This window comes from Xyrauchen texanus, chromosome 48 (assembly GCF_025860055.1).
Source record: "Xyrauchen texanus isolate HMW12.3.18 chromosome 48, RBS_HiC_50CHRs, whole genome shotgun sequence".
NCBI lineage: Eukaryota > Metazoa > Chordata > Actinopteri > Cypriniformes > Catostomidae > Xyrauchen > Xyrauchen texanus.
The window spans coordinates 12,335,615-12,349,396 of NC_068323.1; the positions used below are offsets into that span (position 1 = coordinate 12,335,615).

The following is a 13,782-nucleotide window of genomic DNA, read 5'->3' on the forward strand; positions in this document are numbered from 1 at the left end:
ATTCAACCGTTTCAGGACCAGTAGAACTTTATAGACTGTGAAATACACCATTCAATTTCGTATGAAGACGGGTTCATTTTGCAAAGTTTAAGACTTTTATCCACATTAGAGGCGTGTTTTCCTCCACCGAAAATTTAGTGTTTAGAAAACTCTCTCCATTACCACAGATTTTGGAAAATGATGTTAGGAAACTGAATTTTTTGTGTGGATGTGGCCTAAATTGTTTTTTGGGGTGTTGTTAATAACAATGGATGGAATGCAGATCCTTGCAGCTACAGTACTTCCTTTTTGTGTAGACCAATCTGCATTTTTAAATTCCCGTCCTTTAGTTATCTCAAATTATTATTAGCATTGAAAAGGCCATTAACTGTGGAAATGTATGGAAACACCATTGGATTAGGACTAAGTTCCACAATATTCAAGATTTAAAATATATTTAGGGTATTTTCCTTATGGGAACTTGATAAACTGCTTTCCACAATTTTTAGTTTGTTTTTATTTTATTCTACGTGATCAAGATTAGATGTTGACCCAAGAACATAGTATGGTGAGAAAGACCTTCTAACCTGTACATGACCAATTGCTGAATGGCCTAGAGTCCCAGGTGATAAATGAAATGGGAAATTCATAATATGTTTGTTATATATGATATGCATATTTGGTAGAGGGGATGAATGTTCTTATTTCCTTTCAATTTCAGAGTAACAGTATGTCTTAAAGGGATAATTCAACCAAAAATAAAAATTCTGTCTTCATTTGTGTTCGTAACGAATCTTTTCAGTGATCAGCTCCTTTAAGCTTGACTGTTTAGCATTTTAAACCACCATCAAGTGATAGTCATGTGAGTTATGGTGCAAGGTTGGACTCTGGGGCCTCACTTTTACATTAAATGGAAAAGGGTCTGGGGAATTGTCTGAGCAGAATGATAAATCTTTACATGTAGACGTTATGGCTTTATTGATGCTCTATTGTGACTGACCTTTCTGTAGCTTATGTCGCTTAAGTGTCTACGTGTGTTTTGTGTGGTGATATGGGTACGATGCCAGCTGATCATGCATCGTTACTTGTGGAAGGTGAGAGAGAGAAAGATGTTGAAATGAAAAAGAATCATGTTGCATATCAAGCAGTTTATTTTCCTGCATGGAATGGTGAACACAAAAAGATGCCTAGATGCATTTATAATAGGGGCATCCTTTGGCTGTCTATGTCATTGTCTTCTGCCTAAAACTAATTTTTAAAATGCATAAAAATGCTGTCTTACCAACATCCTCAGAATTATCTAGATTTAGCTTCATCAACACTGATGCGACAAATAACCTTCAAAACATACAGCATACTTGTAACATCCATTTACAATGGGGTTTTCACCACAGTATCCTACACTTTTCAAGTATAGGAGTACTCTATACCATCAAAAGAGTCCTTAAATACATACAAAATGGAAAGCAAAAAAAGTCAAATAAAAACAGGAAACAGGAAAGTTTTCAACTTAAATCCAGTTCCCCAGAAGACAAATAAAATCAGTTCTATTTATGTGGCCTTAATACAAACAATCAGAAAATTCACAACACTAGTTTTTCCTCATTTAATCAATGTTACAAAAGTCCTGCATTATAAAATAGGGCAGCTTTAAAATCAGTGTAATTAATAAAACTATACAATTTACAAACATCAAATCTCCCATACTCAGGTGCGTCTGCCCGAACTCTCGTAATATAATCGTTTCGATTTGTTCGCTTCTCCCACGTCTTCTCCACTTTGTACCAAAAAACTAAATTACACACACAACACAAGAACAAAAACAGACTGCCCAAACTATTGCTTCTAAACTCTTTTTCTCTTTTTTTTCTTTCTTTAAAAAGGGTGCAATTTTGTCATTATCTTACACACATACAGCCAATCACGCTGATTAGATGCCAGGCTGCTTGAAAACAAGGTTCTGTGGCAACAAAATATCCATGCAATCATGTTTCCCTTCGCTCTTTTAAGCACTAGAAGCTTCTTTTTTGTGTTTTTTTTAAATGTTTCTTTCAATTATCACAATTGTCATTATTTTATATTTAGTGCAGACAATTAAGAAAGTAATGCCCAACTCATTTCTAAAGGGTAGGCAAGAACAATGACAAAACAAAATGTCACACTAAAACAAAAATACAACCCACACAAGTTTAACTACTAAACCATCACATCAGATGTCTGGGAAGGTGTTCCCCATATTAGTTTTTCTTTCTTAAATGATATTTGCAATAGAAAAACAAACAAACAGGTAAACATTTAATACAACATGAAACTTTGTCAAAATGCACATAAAAGGTGGGCATATTTATCTAGTTTTTTGTCCTGGACGCTTTGCTTTTAAAATCTTGGTGTTGGTGATGGAAAGTAAGTTTCCTTGTTTTAAGGCTCGCTTATGACCGAAACAAAATTACAAAAATAAATGAACAAAGAAAGCAGAATACCCAAGCGAGGCTGATGTGGACTTCATAAATGTCACGTTTTGATGGGTATGATAAACACTGACGTTCAGCCACTCAACCTTCCAAGTGCAACACTCACTCTGATTAAAAAGAATAAAAGGTATACAATTAAAATTAAAAATGACTAGTGAATGTTTACATGAGTGCAAGCAAGTATTGCATATCAAATATTTTCCACATTATTCATCTGGGAACGAAAAATAACAGGAAGACTGAAAAGAAAATGAAGTAGTCTTCATTTAGAAATTGCAGTAACATCCATAAATATCAAAACACTAGTGTTAAATCAACAATATGAGGAAAGTAAGGGCATGATGTTTTAAGTTTAAAGTTGACACAAAGAATCTCCATATTTTCTGTACAACTACTTGCAAATGATTGACTTTCGGCTGATTGACGTGGTAAAGATCTGATTTTAAGGTCTTGTACAGACACAGCATCGGATATTGCGTTGAAATACGCTGAGGACTGATGAATAGTAGTGTGATGTAGTAAAATGGCAGAGAGTAATAATGTAGTATTATCTTTAGCAAATGCCATATTATTAGCATTAATTATTAGCAGAGAGAATTTGTGCATAAATCGTTCATTAATCGATTCTTCCACAAATTGTCCCATTAAATTTTATGTGAACATATATGCAAGAACTGATTTATAAATGAATTCGTGTTTCACGAAGGCCCACTCTCTCCACTGCACAATGGAAGGTGGTTTGAAAAGGGAAACAAATGAAAAATTTCCCACATTGCAGCTTGTGCAATTCGTGAACTAATCCATCGCTCAAGGCACATTGATGTGGATAAATTTTTTCGTGCAGTTTGAGAAGGGATACTGAAATACGTTCATTAAAAACACATTCAGAAAATTATTGGTCTGAAGGGAACAAAGAAGGGAGGGAAATGTTAAAGAAATGATGACAAGCTAAGAAGAGTCAGAGAGATGTTTAGCTGGTTGACTCTGAGAACAGCAGTAAAAATACCCTTTTGCAAGGGACCAAACAAATACTTTATCGGCAAGTGCCTGATGTTGGGATTACAATATTTCTTTTACACTACTTTGCTCTACATAATCTATGTAAAAATGTGTCACTAACACTAGAACATGCAGATTATTTTCTTTTAAACTTTACTGAGCTTTGATCGACAGTGGATGAGGCTGTAAGTATATATATATATATATATATATATATATATATATATATATATATATATATATATATATATGTTTCTTTATAGGAAATAAAATGGAAAATAAAAAATAATTTTTTTATTTTTCCATTAAAATGGAAAATAAAAAATAAAAAAACGTAAAATGCAAAAAAAATAAAAAACAATAAAAATCTTTAAAACGTACGCGAGGGAACTGAAGAAATGTATTGTTTCGTAATCTTCACATTTTTGCGCAACACTTTCAGAAGTGCTGGTGAGGAAGTCCTTGCTGTACATTGAATATTTTACCCCCAGTATTGACAACCTGCGATCACGTATGACAAGCAGAAGTGCTTCTACCTGAAAAAGGCATATGAACAGGTCTCCATTAGCTGTAGCGAAACAAAATCTTTAACAACATTTTCAGGTACAAGTTCTTGCATTTTCATTCATTTTATGATCCTGAATTTTCTGAAATTACAACAGCAATTTTTTCCATTACATTATGTGCTTCATTAAAATAAGTTAATTACCTTTGCGTTTTGGAAATGAACTACCAAAGCATCCAGAAACTGATTGTTTAAATGGCGGAATTTTTAAAGGGATATTTGTTCCAACAACACAAATTTACAAGATGAACACACATAAAAAATAACATAAAAAGCAGTTACAGCTCCCATTATTTCTCACAAGGCTATTTGTTCTGTTTCCTTTTATGCTTTTTTTTTTTGTACCCCGATATTTTAGAGTCCTGGAGGTGTGTACGGACTAGGAAGAGAAATATATATTTATATATATATATATGTATATATATATATTTTTCTTCCTTATACTTTTCAACAATCACTTCAACGATCTATCTTACAAAGATATTTAACAATCCAACATCTATCCAACAAAATTGCACTTTCCTCAATTCAATATTCACCGTTAATCTTGATCATTGTTTTCCTGTCATTTTATGGAAGCTCAAACCTTCACTCGACCCTTTTGTATTCTCAGTTGTGTGCGACATACCTTTAGCTGGGGTTTTAGAAGAAAGAACTGAAATGACTTTGTACGAAAACACAAAATATGAACATGTCTCCATGAGGGGGAAATGTCTCTGAAAGAAATCTCCCGTTAGCATACCGTAAATGACCTGATTGATATCAAACATCACCGTTCATGATCTCTTCATTGCCTGCCCCATGATGACAAAAACAACAAAAGGAATGGGAGAAGGGGGTTCGATGGTGTCTTGTTGAGTCCTTGAAATTGAGTTGATGGTGATGGTGGAGGAAAGGGGAGGAAATGGTCCTGGTCAGAAAACGCAATGAAGAGAATTTAGCTGGTGGTATCTGACCCAGGTAAAACCTCCACGCCTGCCAACCACCAACATTCACCAATGCGAAACCAAATAGATCCATCAAAATGCAAGTAAGGGTAAGGCAGAGCTCCGACCTAGACATAGTAGTGGGTTCACACCCCTTGGCCGTAGACTGCGCCAAATTTGAAATTGGGAAAAATGAATTGGCTCACGATGCCTCTGATTTCTCTTCAAGACCAGCCTCAGGCACAGTTGAGGGAAGATCTTGGATTGCATCATGTTTCGTTTTCCTTGTCAGTCTGTAATGGTGAACCAAAAAAAATATTTATAAAATAAAAAAACGACATCAACAACGAAACAAAACGAAACAGTAAACAATTGACAAAAATCTTGCATGTGTTCAGAGAAATTGAAGCTCTCCTTTTTCTAGCTTCACCCTCAGAAGAGCTGGACAACTACTATATATGAATATAGGCATATAAACCATACATATAGAAGAATACATATGGACTATATAGATATATAGTAAATGGGTGTAAGCGAGTTTAATTGATTCCTCTTGTTCCAGGGCTTGGGCGGGGTTCTGCTGGAGCCATGCTGTGGGTCTGTCCGGTATTGGGGCAGCAAGTATGAACACCAGACTGGTGATCATGTTTGCAGGTCGTTCTCAGGGGAGACAGATGGGGTGGTCAAGTGACCTCGGGAGCGGCCGGTCCGTTTTAGGAGTCTTTAGCCCAGGTACCACTGCAATGACAAGACAGAGATGGACAGATAAGTGAGGTTTGGTGTGCAAAGTTCATTGTTGATATAGTTGATATCTATTATTTATACCTCTTAACAATCAGTGTGTGAATTATCCAGTTAGATTCAGGCAATGGTGTAGTCAAGTAGGGCTGCAACTAATGATTACTAATCGATTAATCTAATGATTATTAGAATGATCATTTGACTATTCAACGATCATTGCAACAATTAATCATTAGCTTTTAACCGATTATTCAGCTTGTGTCCCAACTTAAAAGGCTGTATTTTTTTTAATTAACAATTTTTATTGATTCACATATATGTACCTCATAAAACAAAACATATATACAAAGAATCAAACTTAACCCCAACTATGACCCCTCCCCCTCCTAATCCCACCCTAGCCCCAATAACACAACTGTGGTCCCAAATGACATAGGCACACAGATGCACAAACAAATAAATTGATAAATAAACCAATACAAAACACAACAACAATAATCACACATCTACAAATGTAAAATACCCGCCCCATTTCTCCACTAACACTTTATACCTCCCTGTTCCTCTGAATGCTACTTCCTCAAAGGCCGCCACTCTTCCCATCTCCGAGCACCACTCCTGAAAAGAGGGCACTCCAGCCAACCTCCAGCCCCTCAAAATGATCTGCCTGGCGATCATGACACTCGTTAAGACCCAAGTCTTTATGAGTCTACTATCAATATCAATGACCGCCCCATCACCCAAGATACAGAGTCTGGGGCAAAATGATACCTGAATGCCGAAATGAAACGCATCGCACAACAAACTCTGCACCTTTAACCAAAACTGTTGTATTTCAACACATCCCCAAAAGACATGGGCTATATCTCCGTCCTCTGATTGGCTTTGCCAGTGGGTGTGTCTTTAAGACCAAGCCTATACAATTTAGAGGGGGTCCAATAGAATCGATGTAAAATCTTGAATTGTATAAGGCACACCCTTGCATCTCTAGATGCAGTTATTATATATTTTTTAAAATCCTCCAATTCCAAGTTGAAATCTTTCCCAATCATCGATAAATGTAATGAAGCCCACATGTCTACATCGCTCGAAAACCTTCTTATTAAAGGGTCAATTTTGTTGGGAATAAAATATCCAAATACTTAATACCCTATTTGGGCCTGGCAGATTTTAATTTATTGACTTTGTAGCCTGAGAATTTGGAAAAGGAATTAATAATTCTATGGAGGCAAGGCATAGATTTAGTAGGGTCAGAGACGAATAATAAAATATAATCTGGATAAAGCAGAAGCTTAGGTGCCACACCTCCCGCCACCTCCCCTAGAAAAAGTTCCTCCTTTCTTATCACGGCTGCTAATGGTTCCAGGGCAAGACAGAACAATATTGGGAAAAGAAGGCAACCTTGACGGGTGCCCCTACCCAGAGTAAAATAATCTAAAATTAATCAATTTGTTTGTGTCTATAAAGTAACTTGATCCAACCAATAAACGTACTCCCGTACACATACATTTCCAAAATCTTAAAAAGATAATCCCATTCTACCATATCAAACACCTTTTTGGCATCAAGTAAGATGGCAGTGACCGGATACTGATCATTTGCCACTGACCACATGATATTGATGAAATGCCTAATGTTATCAGAAGAGCTGCGGCCCCGAATAAACCCCACCTGATTTATATGTATAAGAGATGTCATAACTTTACTTAATTGGTTAGCCAAAACCTTTACATCTAGCTGGATCAGGAAAATTGGATGGTAACTTTTACACTCGCTTGGATCTTTGTCTTTTTTAAGAATCAGAATGATCCAGGCATGTGTCATGGCTGGCAGAAGCTTTCCATTCTTTAATGATTCAGAATAAACTTTTCTGCAATTCAGCCTGTAGGCAAGGCCTTAATTACCTCGCCAAGCTCCTCCAAGGTTATCTCAGAATCAAGAGAGTTTTTTGCTCAGTCATCAGTTTAGGGAGTTCTAATGGTTACACAAAGTTTCTAATATCTTCATCAGTAGACGAAGACGTGGAACTATCAAGATAGAATTCTTTAAAGGCATTATTAATATCAATGGCCGAGGTAAATATTTCACCACCAGCAGATTTCACTGAAGGAATTGTAAAAAAAGACTCTTTCTGCATATAAATATATCTAGCCAAAAGCACACCTGCTTTGTCCCCTGACTCAAAGTATGACTGTCTTGCCCTGAATAACCAAATCTCCAGTTTCCACAACAAAATAGTATTATATCTGTATTTCAATTGGGTCAATTCTCTGAGGCCATTAGATGACATTCAGCGCTTCAGCTCTGCCTCGGCACTTTTAATATTCGCTTCCAACTCCATGAGTTCTCGTGCTTTGGATTTTTTGGTGAATGAGGCTACCTGTATGATCCTGCCCCTAATAACCGCTTTAAGTGCCTCCCAATCAAAATCCTGATGTTTTTGTTGGAAATCAGGATTTTGCAAAAGGGACACATTAAAGTGGCAGCTATATGATTTATTTTTTTCTCCATATGTGGCAACACCTCCAAGCACACCAGGGCATAATCTGAGATCAACATGTTTCCAATTGAGCAATTGACAACAGATGAAATGAGGGAATTAGATATAAAATAAAATCTATTCTAGTATAAATCTTACGGACTGATGAAAAGAATGTATAGTCTCTACCAGATGGGTTCAAAATTTGCCAAACGTCTGCAAGACCAAGATTTTTACACATCCTGTGAAGCATCAATGTTGCTCTAAGGGGCTTACACACTTTTGTTTCACTATGATAAAGGACTGAGTCCATCAATAGATTAAAGTTTCCTTACAATATTATATCATGAGGGGTGCCAGCAGCTTGCAACATCCCTTTAAGATCAATAAAAAGCCCTGATCATCAACGTTAGGCATGTAACTATTAGACAATATCAAACTTTGCCCCTGAATTTCTGCTAAAACAATAATGGCTCTTCCTTATTTATCTTTAATCTGTTTGAGAAATTTTAATTGCAGATGTTTATTTAACAATATAATGACCCCCCTACTCTTACTTGAGCTAGCACTAAAAAAAAAAAATTCCACAACATATCTTCTGAAATGTTTCTGCTTCCTGTAAGGAAAGATGCGTTTCTTGAAGAAATACTATATAAAAATGATTTCGCTTAAGAAAAAAAATAACCTTTCTTCTTTTTATCCGGTGCCCCAGGCCCTTAAAATGCTGTATTAAATGTGCTTACTAACAATAAAGAGGAAAAAAATCATCTTTTAAAAATACCTCTAAATGACATTAACTGAATGAAAGAGAAAAACATATTTGTATTATATTTATTTCAGTAAAGAAATTCACTGCAAAAACATCCTATTGTCATCAAATGTTTCTGTTTTGTTTTCCATTTAAAATAGTCTAAAAATCCTTAAAACATGATACATTTACTTGAGAAGCAACATATAAGATATTTAGACTAGAGTATTTTTTTACTTGGTTATACTAAGACAAAATATACTTATATTCAAGATCTATTCTCTAATTCTCTGTCCCATATAATATATATGTCCCTGCGACAGAGTGTGACTCAGCCGGGTGCAGTTTCAATCTCTCACCTTTAGATCGGGACACTTTGCGCAACTCATAGAAATGGCGCTGACTGTACTTTCGGAGTTTGACGTTATTTACATGATCTGCTTCCTTATTATTTGATCTTTAATAAAGCTATAATGTATTAAATATAATATATATTCTGTAAAAACAATTGTGTATTATTTGAACTGTGATATTGTTTAAATCATCATTATGTAGTCATTTTAGGGTTTATGGAGATGTCGTCATGGCAACAAAGTTGTATAATTGGAAATAACTACACAGATAAGTTCATAAGTTATTTTAACTAAAATAAAGTCTTCTGGCTTTACTTTTCAAACAGTGTTTATTTTTACTTTTACGGATTGGTCCTGTTCCCTTCCATTGTAATTGGTGTCTAACTGTAACCAAGTGTATTGCTTTTGTTTTAAAAAAAAAACAAAATTCATTTTGTTGTCATTAACATTATGCCACAAATGCTGTTGATTAAGCTTAACTTGTCTTGAACCTGAAAAGTTTGTGACTCTGCAATGACTACGGTACAACCATACCCCGCTTGACTAACATTCTTTCACTCTCTATCTGTTTCTATCCATCTGCTCCCTCGGTTCCCCCTCTCTCTGTATGCCTTTGCCGAGCTTTCTGCGACACAAAACTGGAGAAATGCTGCTGCAGTGGTGGCTGTGGACTCAAGTGGTAAGGTTATCCTGCTGTAGCCCTGTAATCCTTCAGTGAAATGGGCTTATTGATCGCTTTGCTCCATTGTTCACATTTCCAGCAAGTGAGCAAGTGTTGTTCGGTCCTCCCCCACTTTTTCACTCCCCTCGTTCACTCCATTCTCCCCTCCCCTTTCCAAATTCCCTCTTTCCACCAAGTTCAAGTTCATACTGGTGTTACATCATGTCTGGTTGCCAGGGGCAACCAGACAGCTATATACGTGACTATCATTTGCAAGACCGGGACTTGCCTCCCTATTCCTTTTTCTCTCTCTCTCTCCTTATCCCTCTTGCCCTGCTCCTATCATTTCCTTCCTCACTATTCTCTCTCTCTGGCCAGCGTTCTGTTCGAGCGATCCGCCACGTCCAGTCCCTGCTGCAAACACACATGATATTGATTCAATGCGTGACAGATTCACACACACTCCTCCCACCGCTCAGTCCACACGCACGCACTGTCCACCAACCAACAGCCATGATTAATTAAGACTACTTTAGTTTTTAGCCAATTAGAGTGAAGAGCTAAAGACTGCCTTCTAATATCAAATCATGTGAAGAAGGCTACACTTACAATTTATGGGTGCTTTTTCAACTACGGGAACTTATTAGCACTTTGTACTTATAGAAAGTCAAGTCTTAAATTTTTCACACAATTTTCTTTTCTACTAACAATGTCCAACTGTGCATCTCAGGAGATTAATGTCATTTGTTTTCTAAAAGTCATGAAAATTCTTATCAGTTTAATTTCCAGCTCATCTCAAATTCTGTATTATGTAACATTCAATTTTTTTTAAAATAAAATGGTCGACTCCCATGTCTTTTTAAATCTACTTCTATAACTAACATTTCATGCATTCTAAAAACACACAAATAAATAGTATTTTCAATTTTTTGCATAATTTGGCAAAATTACAGCTTGATTGGAAATGGCGCCAATACAATACTCTGCTCACAAGTGATATTTACCTTGAATTTTCTTTATTTTCTTAAAACATCACTTGTCTCATACTTCACTGACACTTTTGTCAACTTGGTTAACAAGTAATCTAACTTTTGAAAAGTTTTTGTGGGACAGTCATAATTTTTGAAAATATTTTAGATAACTTTTTCAGACTATACATTTGGAAATGGTTTGTGTGTATTTCACTCTATGCCTAGATTACTATAGTTGTGCAATCATTTGCATTTTTCAAGAATTTTCATTTATTTTTGTTAGCATAAGTAAAGTCTGGGTCTGGGACAAGGCTAAACAATTAAGTTTATAAATAAAAGGCATTTGAAAAGCACCAAAAATAAATGATAAAGGCATGGTAAAAGTTTATCAGTTGTAATATGTCAAAATCTGTCTAAACAAAAATCAAACCCTGGGACATGAAATTGGCTGAAGTTGAAGGAACAGAGTAAAACTTTCTATAAAGCCTGTTTATAATTTATAATGCATTATAAATGTATTTATAAACTATAATAAATCCTTAGGATCAGCTGTTTGTTCTCGTAAATAATTGTTACTACAATATGAGTTTTATAATATTAATAACTGCAGTTACGATTAAGAAAATATATAATATGTATTATAATGCATTATAAATACTGTACAGGCTTCACAGAAAGTGTTACAGGGCTAATACGGTAAATGAACTAATGCTTTTCAGAACAATTAAATCAATCAATCTCAACTGAAGTGGATTCTATCAGGTTGGACACGTCCCAGACATTTGCATCGAGAGCTCGGGCTTGCGGCTTGTTTAAATTCTATTGCTCACCACAAGCGCAGCGGAGAAACTGGAAGGTTAGTTTTTAATCAATAGAAGTTGCTGACTCTGGACTTCTGCACTCCGGTGCAGTGCAGCTTCTTTGTGTCTCTGTCTATTGGCTCGACCGCTCTGAAACACCCCACCCCCCTGTCCTGAGAAGACTTTTGGAGACGGTATTCTGTAAAGAGAGCGGCAGCGTGTAAGGTTCTTTTCGATATTCGCCGTAACTTTGTGGACAGTGGGGTAGTGTTACAATACAGAGGTCTGTGCAGACAGCTATGATTTAGGCTGCAGATATGCAGCAAGCAGATGCGTGGAGGGGAGAGAGACAGAGAGATGTATAAAGGTGTGAAATTACAACCTGTCAGTCTTATGCTTTCAACAAGGGCGGCCTTTCGTAACTGGATCAAACGCAACAATATAAAAAGAAAAATGGATGTACAAACCATCCAATTGTCAACAAAAAAGAGATTCCAAAACTAGATTCAAAATTATTTACTAATTATTACATTTTTACCATTGTGGGTGGGTGCAAGGGCATTTGCTAAGATGTTCTGCCTTGCTATGCAGTTGATAGGTTGGTCTGGGTGGTTGCTTGTCAAAAGAGCACACCACCCTAATCTCTATGATATTCTGGTCTCTAGATATGGGCTTAATATAAAGTCTAAAGGACATTTTCAAACGTTTTCATCGGCCAGGTGAAAATTGTACGTCTGATCACTTAGCAAACATTTCTCCACAACAAGCTGCATAATTTGAGGTATAGTTCATGCACGTAGCACAAATGTTGCAGAACAAGCTACGAACAAAATTTTAAGTTAGGGTTTGTTCAAATCCTTAATCCTAAGTATTAGCGCTGCGATAACAATAGTCATGCTTGCCTTAGCAAGTACCACTAATGAATCTTTTCATTGGCTCTTGGCTTTAAAAAAATAAGTCCTCAAAAGTCCTTTGCGGTGAGGTGAAATACCGTGCCAGGAATTAAAGTGGTTTCACACACATCTGTACCATCCGTTCCTGTTTTATAGACTCTCTACTAATGGATGATGTTAAGATTTAATTAGGGATTGCAGAACCTAGATCAGTAAAAAAATTAAAATAGCCAGAGTAAAACATCAACTTTTTTAGGATTCTTTTATCCCAACTATCCAAATACTGTCAAAGGCTGTAACGGATGCATTGTGGAATAGTTCATTTTGACCCCGAGTGACCGTAGTAAAGAGTCAGTGAAAGAAGAGTGCTGAAACACCTACTGCACTACAAACCCAAAAAGCAGTAACTACGGCAACATTGAAACTCAGAAAAATGGCTTTAGAGGTTATTGATTGTTTAGCTAAATGTGGATTATAAAATGTTTTTTTTTATAATCTTATAGTCTTCCTCAATTTTCTTTGGATATGAGCTTAGTTCAGTTAAATCCGTCTGTCACAGAGACCTGATTTCGGTCAAAACTCACAGTAAAGAATAGTTCCTGTGTTTTGCCTTTGCAGGGCAGCTTAGCTCAGACCAAAAAAAAAAAAGAGCCTACCCTTTGCCAAAGAGTGAAAGAAATGCAGTTTTCTTTCGGCCGCGAGATGGAAAATAAGTTGGCATAGATGGGCAACCATAAAACTGAGATGTGACCAGAGCTCGATTTGTCCCCTTTCCAGTGGCTTTCTACTCTTCACACCCAAAAATAAGGGAGTAAGGGAGAGGTGTAAACCACAGATATCTCCTTTCCTTCGGCTCCCGTTTCCACAGACAGTAAAGAGGAGTATATGGTGCTTTTGTGTGGTTACATGATTACACCCCAGTTCACCACCCACCCTCAACCCTACAACCACAATCCCTAGCTTGAGGCTTTCTCTTTTTTTCTCTAACCGTTTTTATTTCCTTTCATTCTCCCACCTTTTCTTCTTCTCTGTAGCCAGAACCAGGACTTTTTACTGATAATGCTACTGTACTGACAACTTAATCAGTTATTGGTTCTTCAATATCAAGTCTACCAATAAGTTTAGCAATTTGGAGAGCTTCTGAAAAACAGAACCCAAAACCAGCATTATTCCACTTTGCTTTCAACAAGTAACAA

The 13,782-nt window shown here is 36.3% G+C and overlaps 1 protein-coding gene across 4 annotated transcripts in view; it reads right to left on the minus strand.

Annotated features, from left to right (window-relative positions):
- Positions 1 to 1,112: 1,112 nt before the first annotated feature.
- Positions 1,113 to 13,782, minus strand: part of LOC127639550 (nuclear factor 1 A-type) — a 163,677-nt gene continuing 151,007 nt past the window's right edge. For all 4 annotated transcript variants that reach the window (XM_052121617.1, XM_052121615.1, XM_052121616.1 and 1 more), the window contains one exon: positions 1,113 to 5,678. In XM_052121617.1, coding sequence (XP_051977577.1) covers positions 5,664 to 5,678 — 15 coding nt within the window. In that variant the 3' untranslated portion in view covers positions 1,113 to 5,663. The remainder of the gene's footprint in view (positions 5,679 to 13,782) is intronic.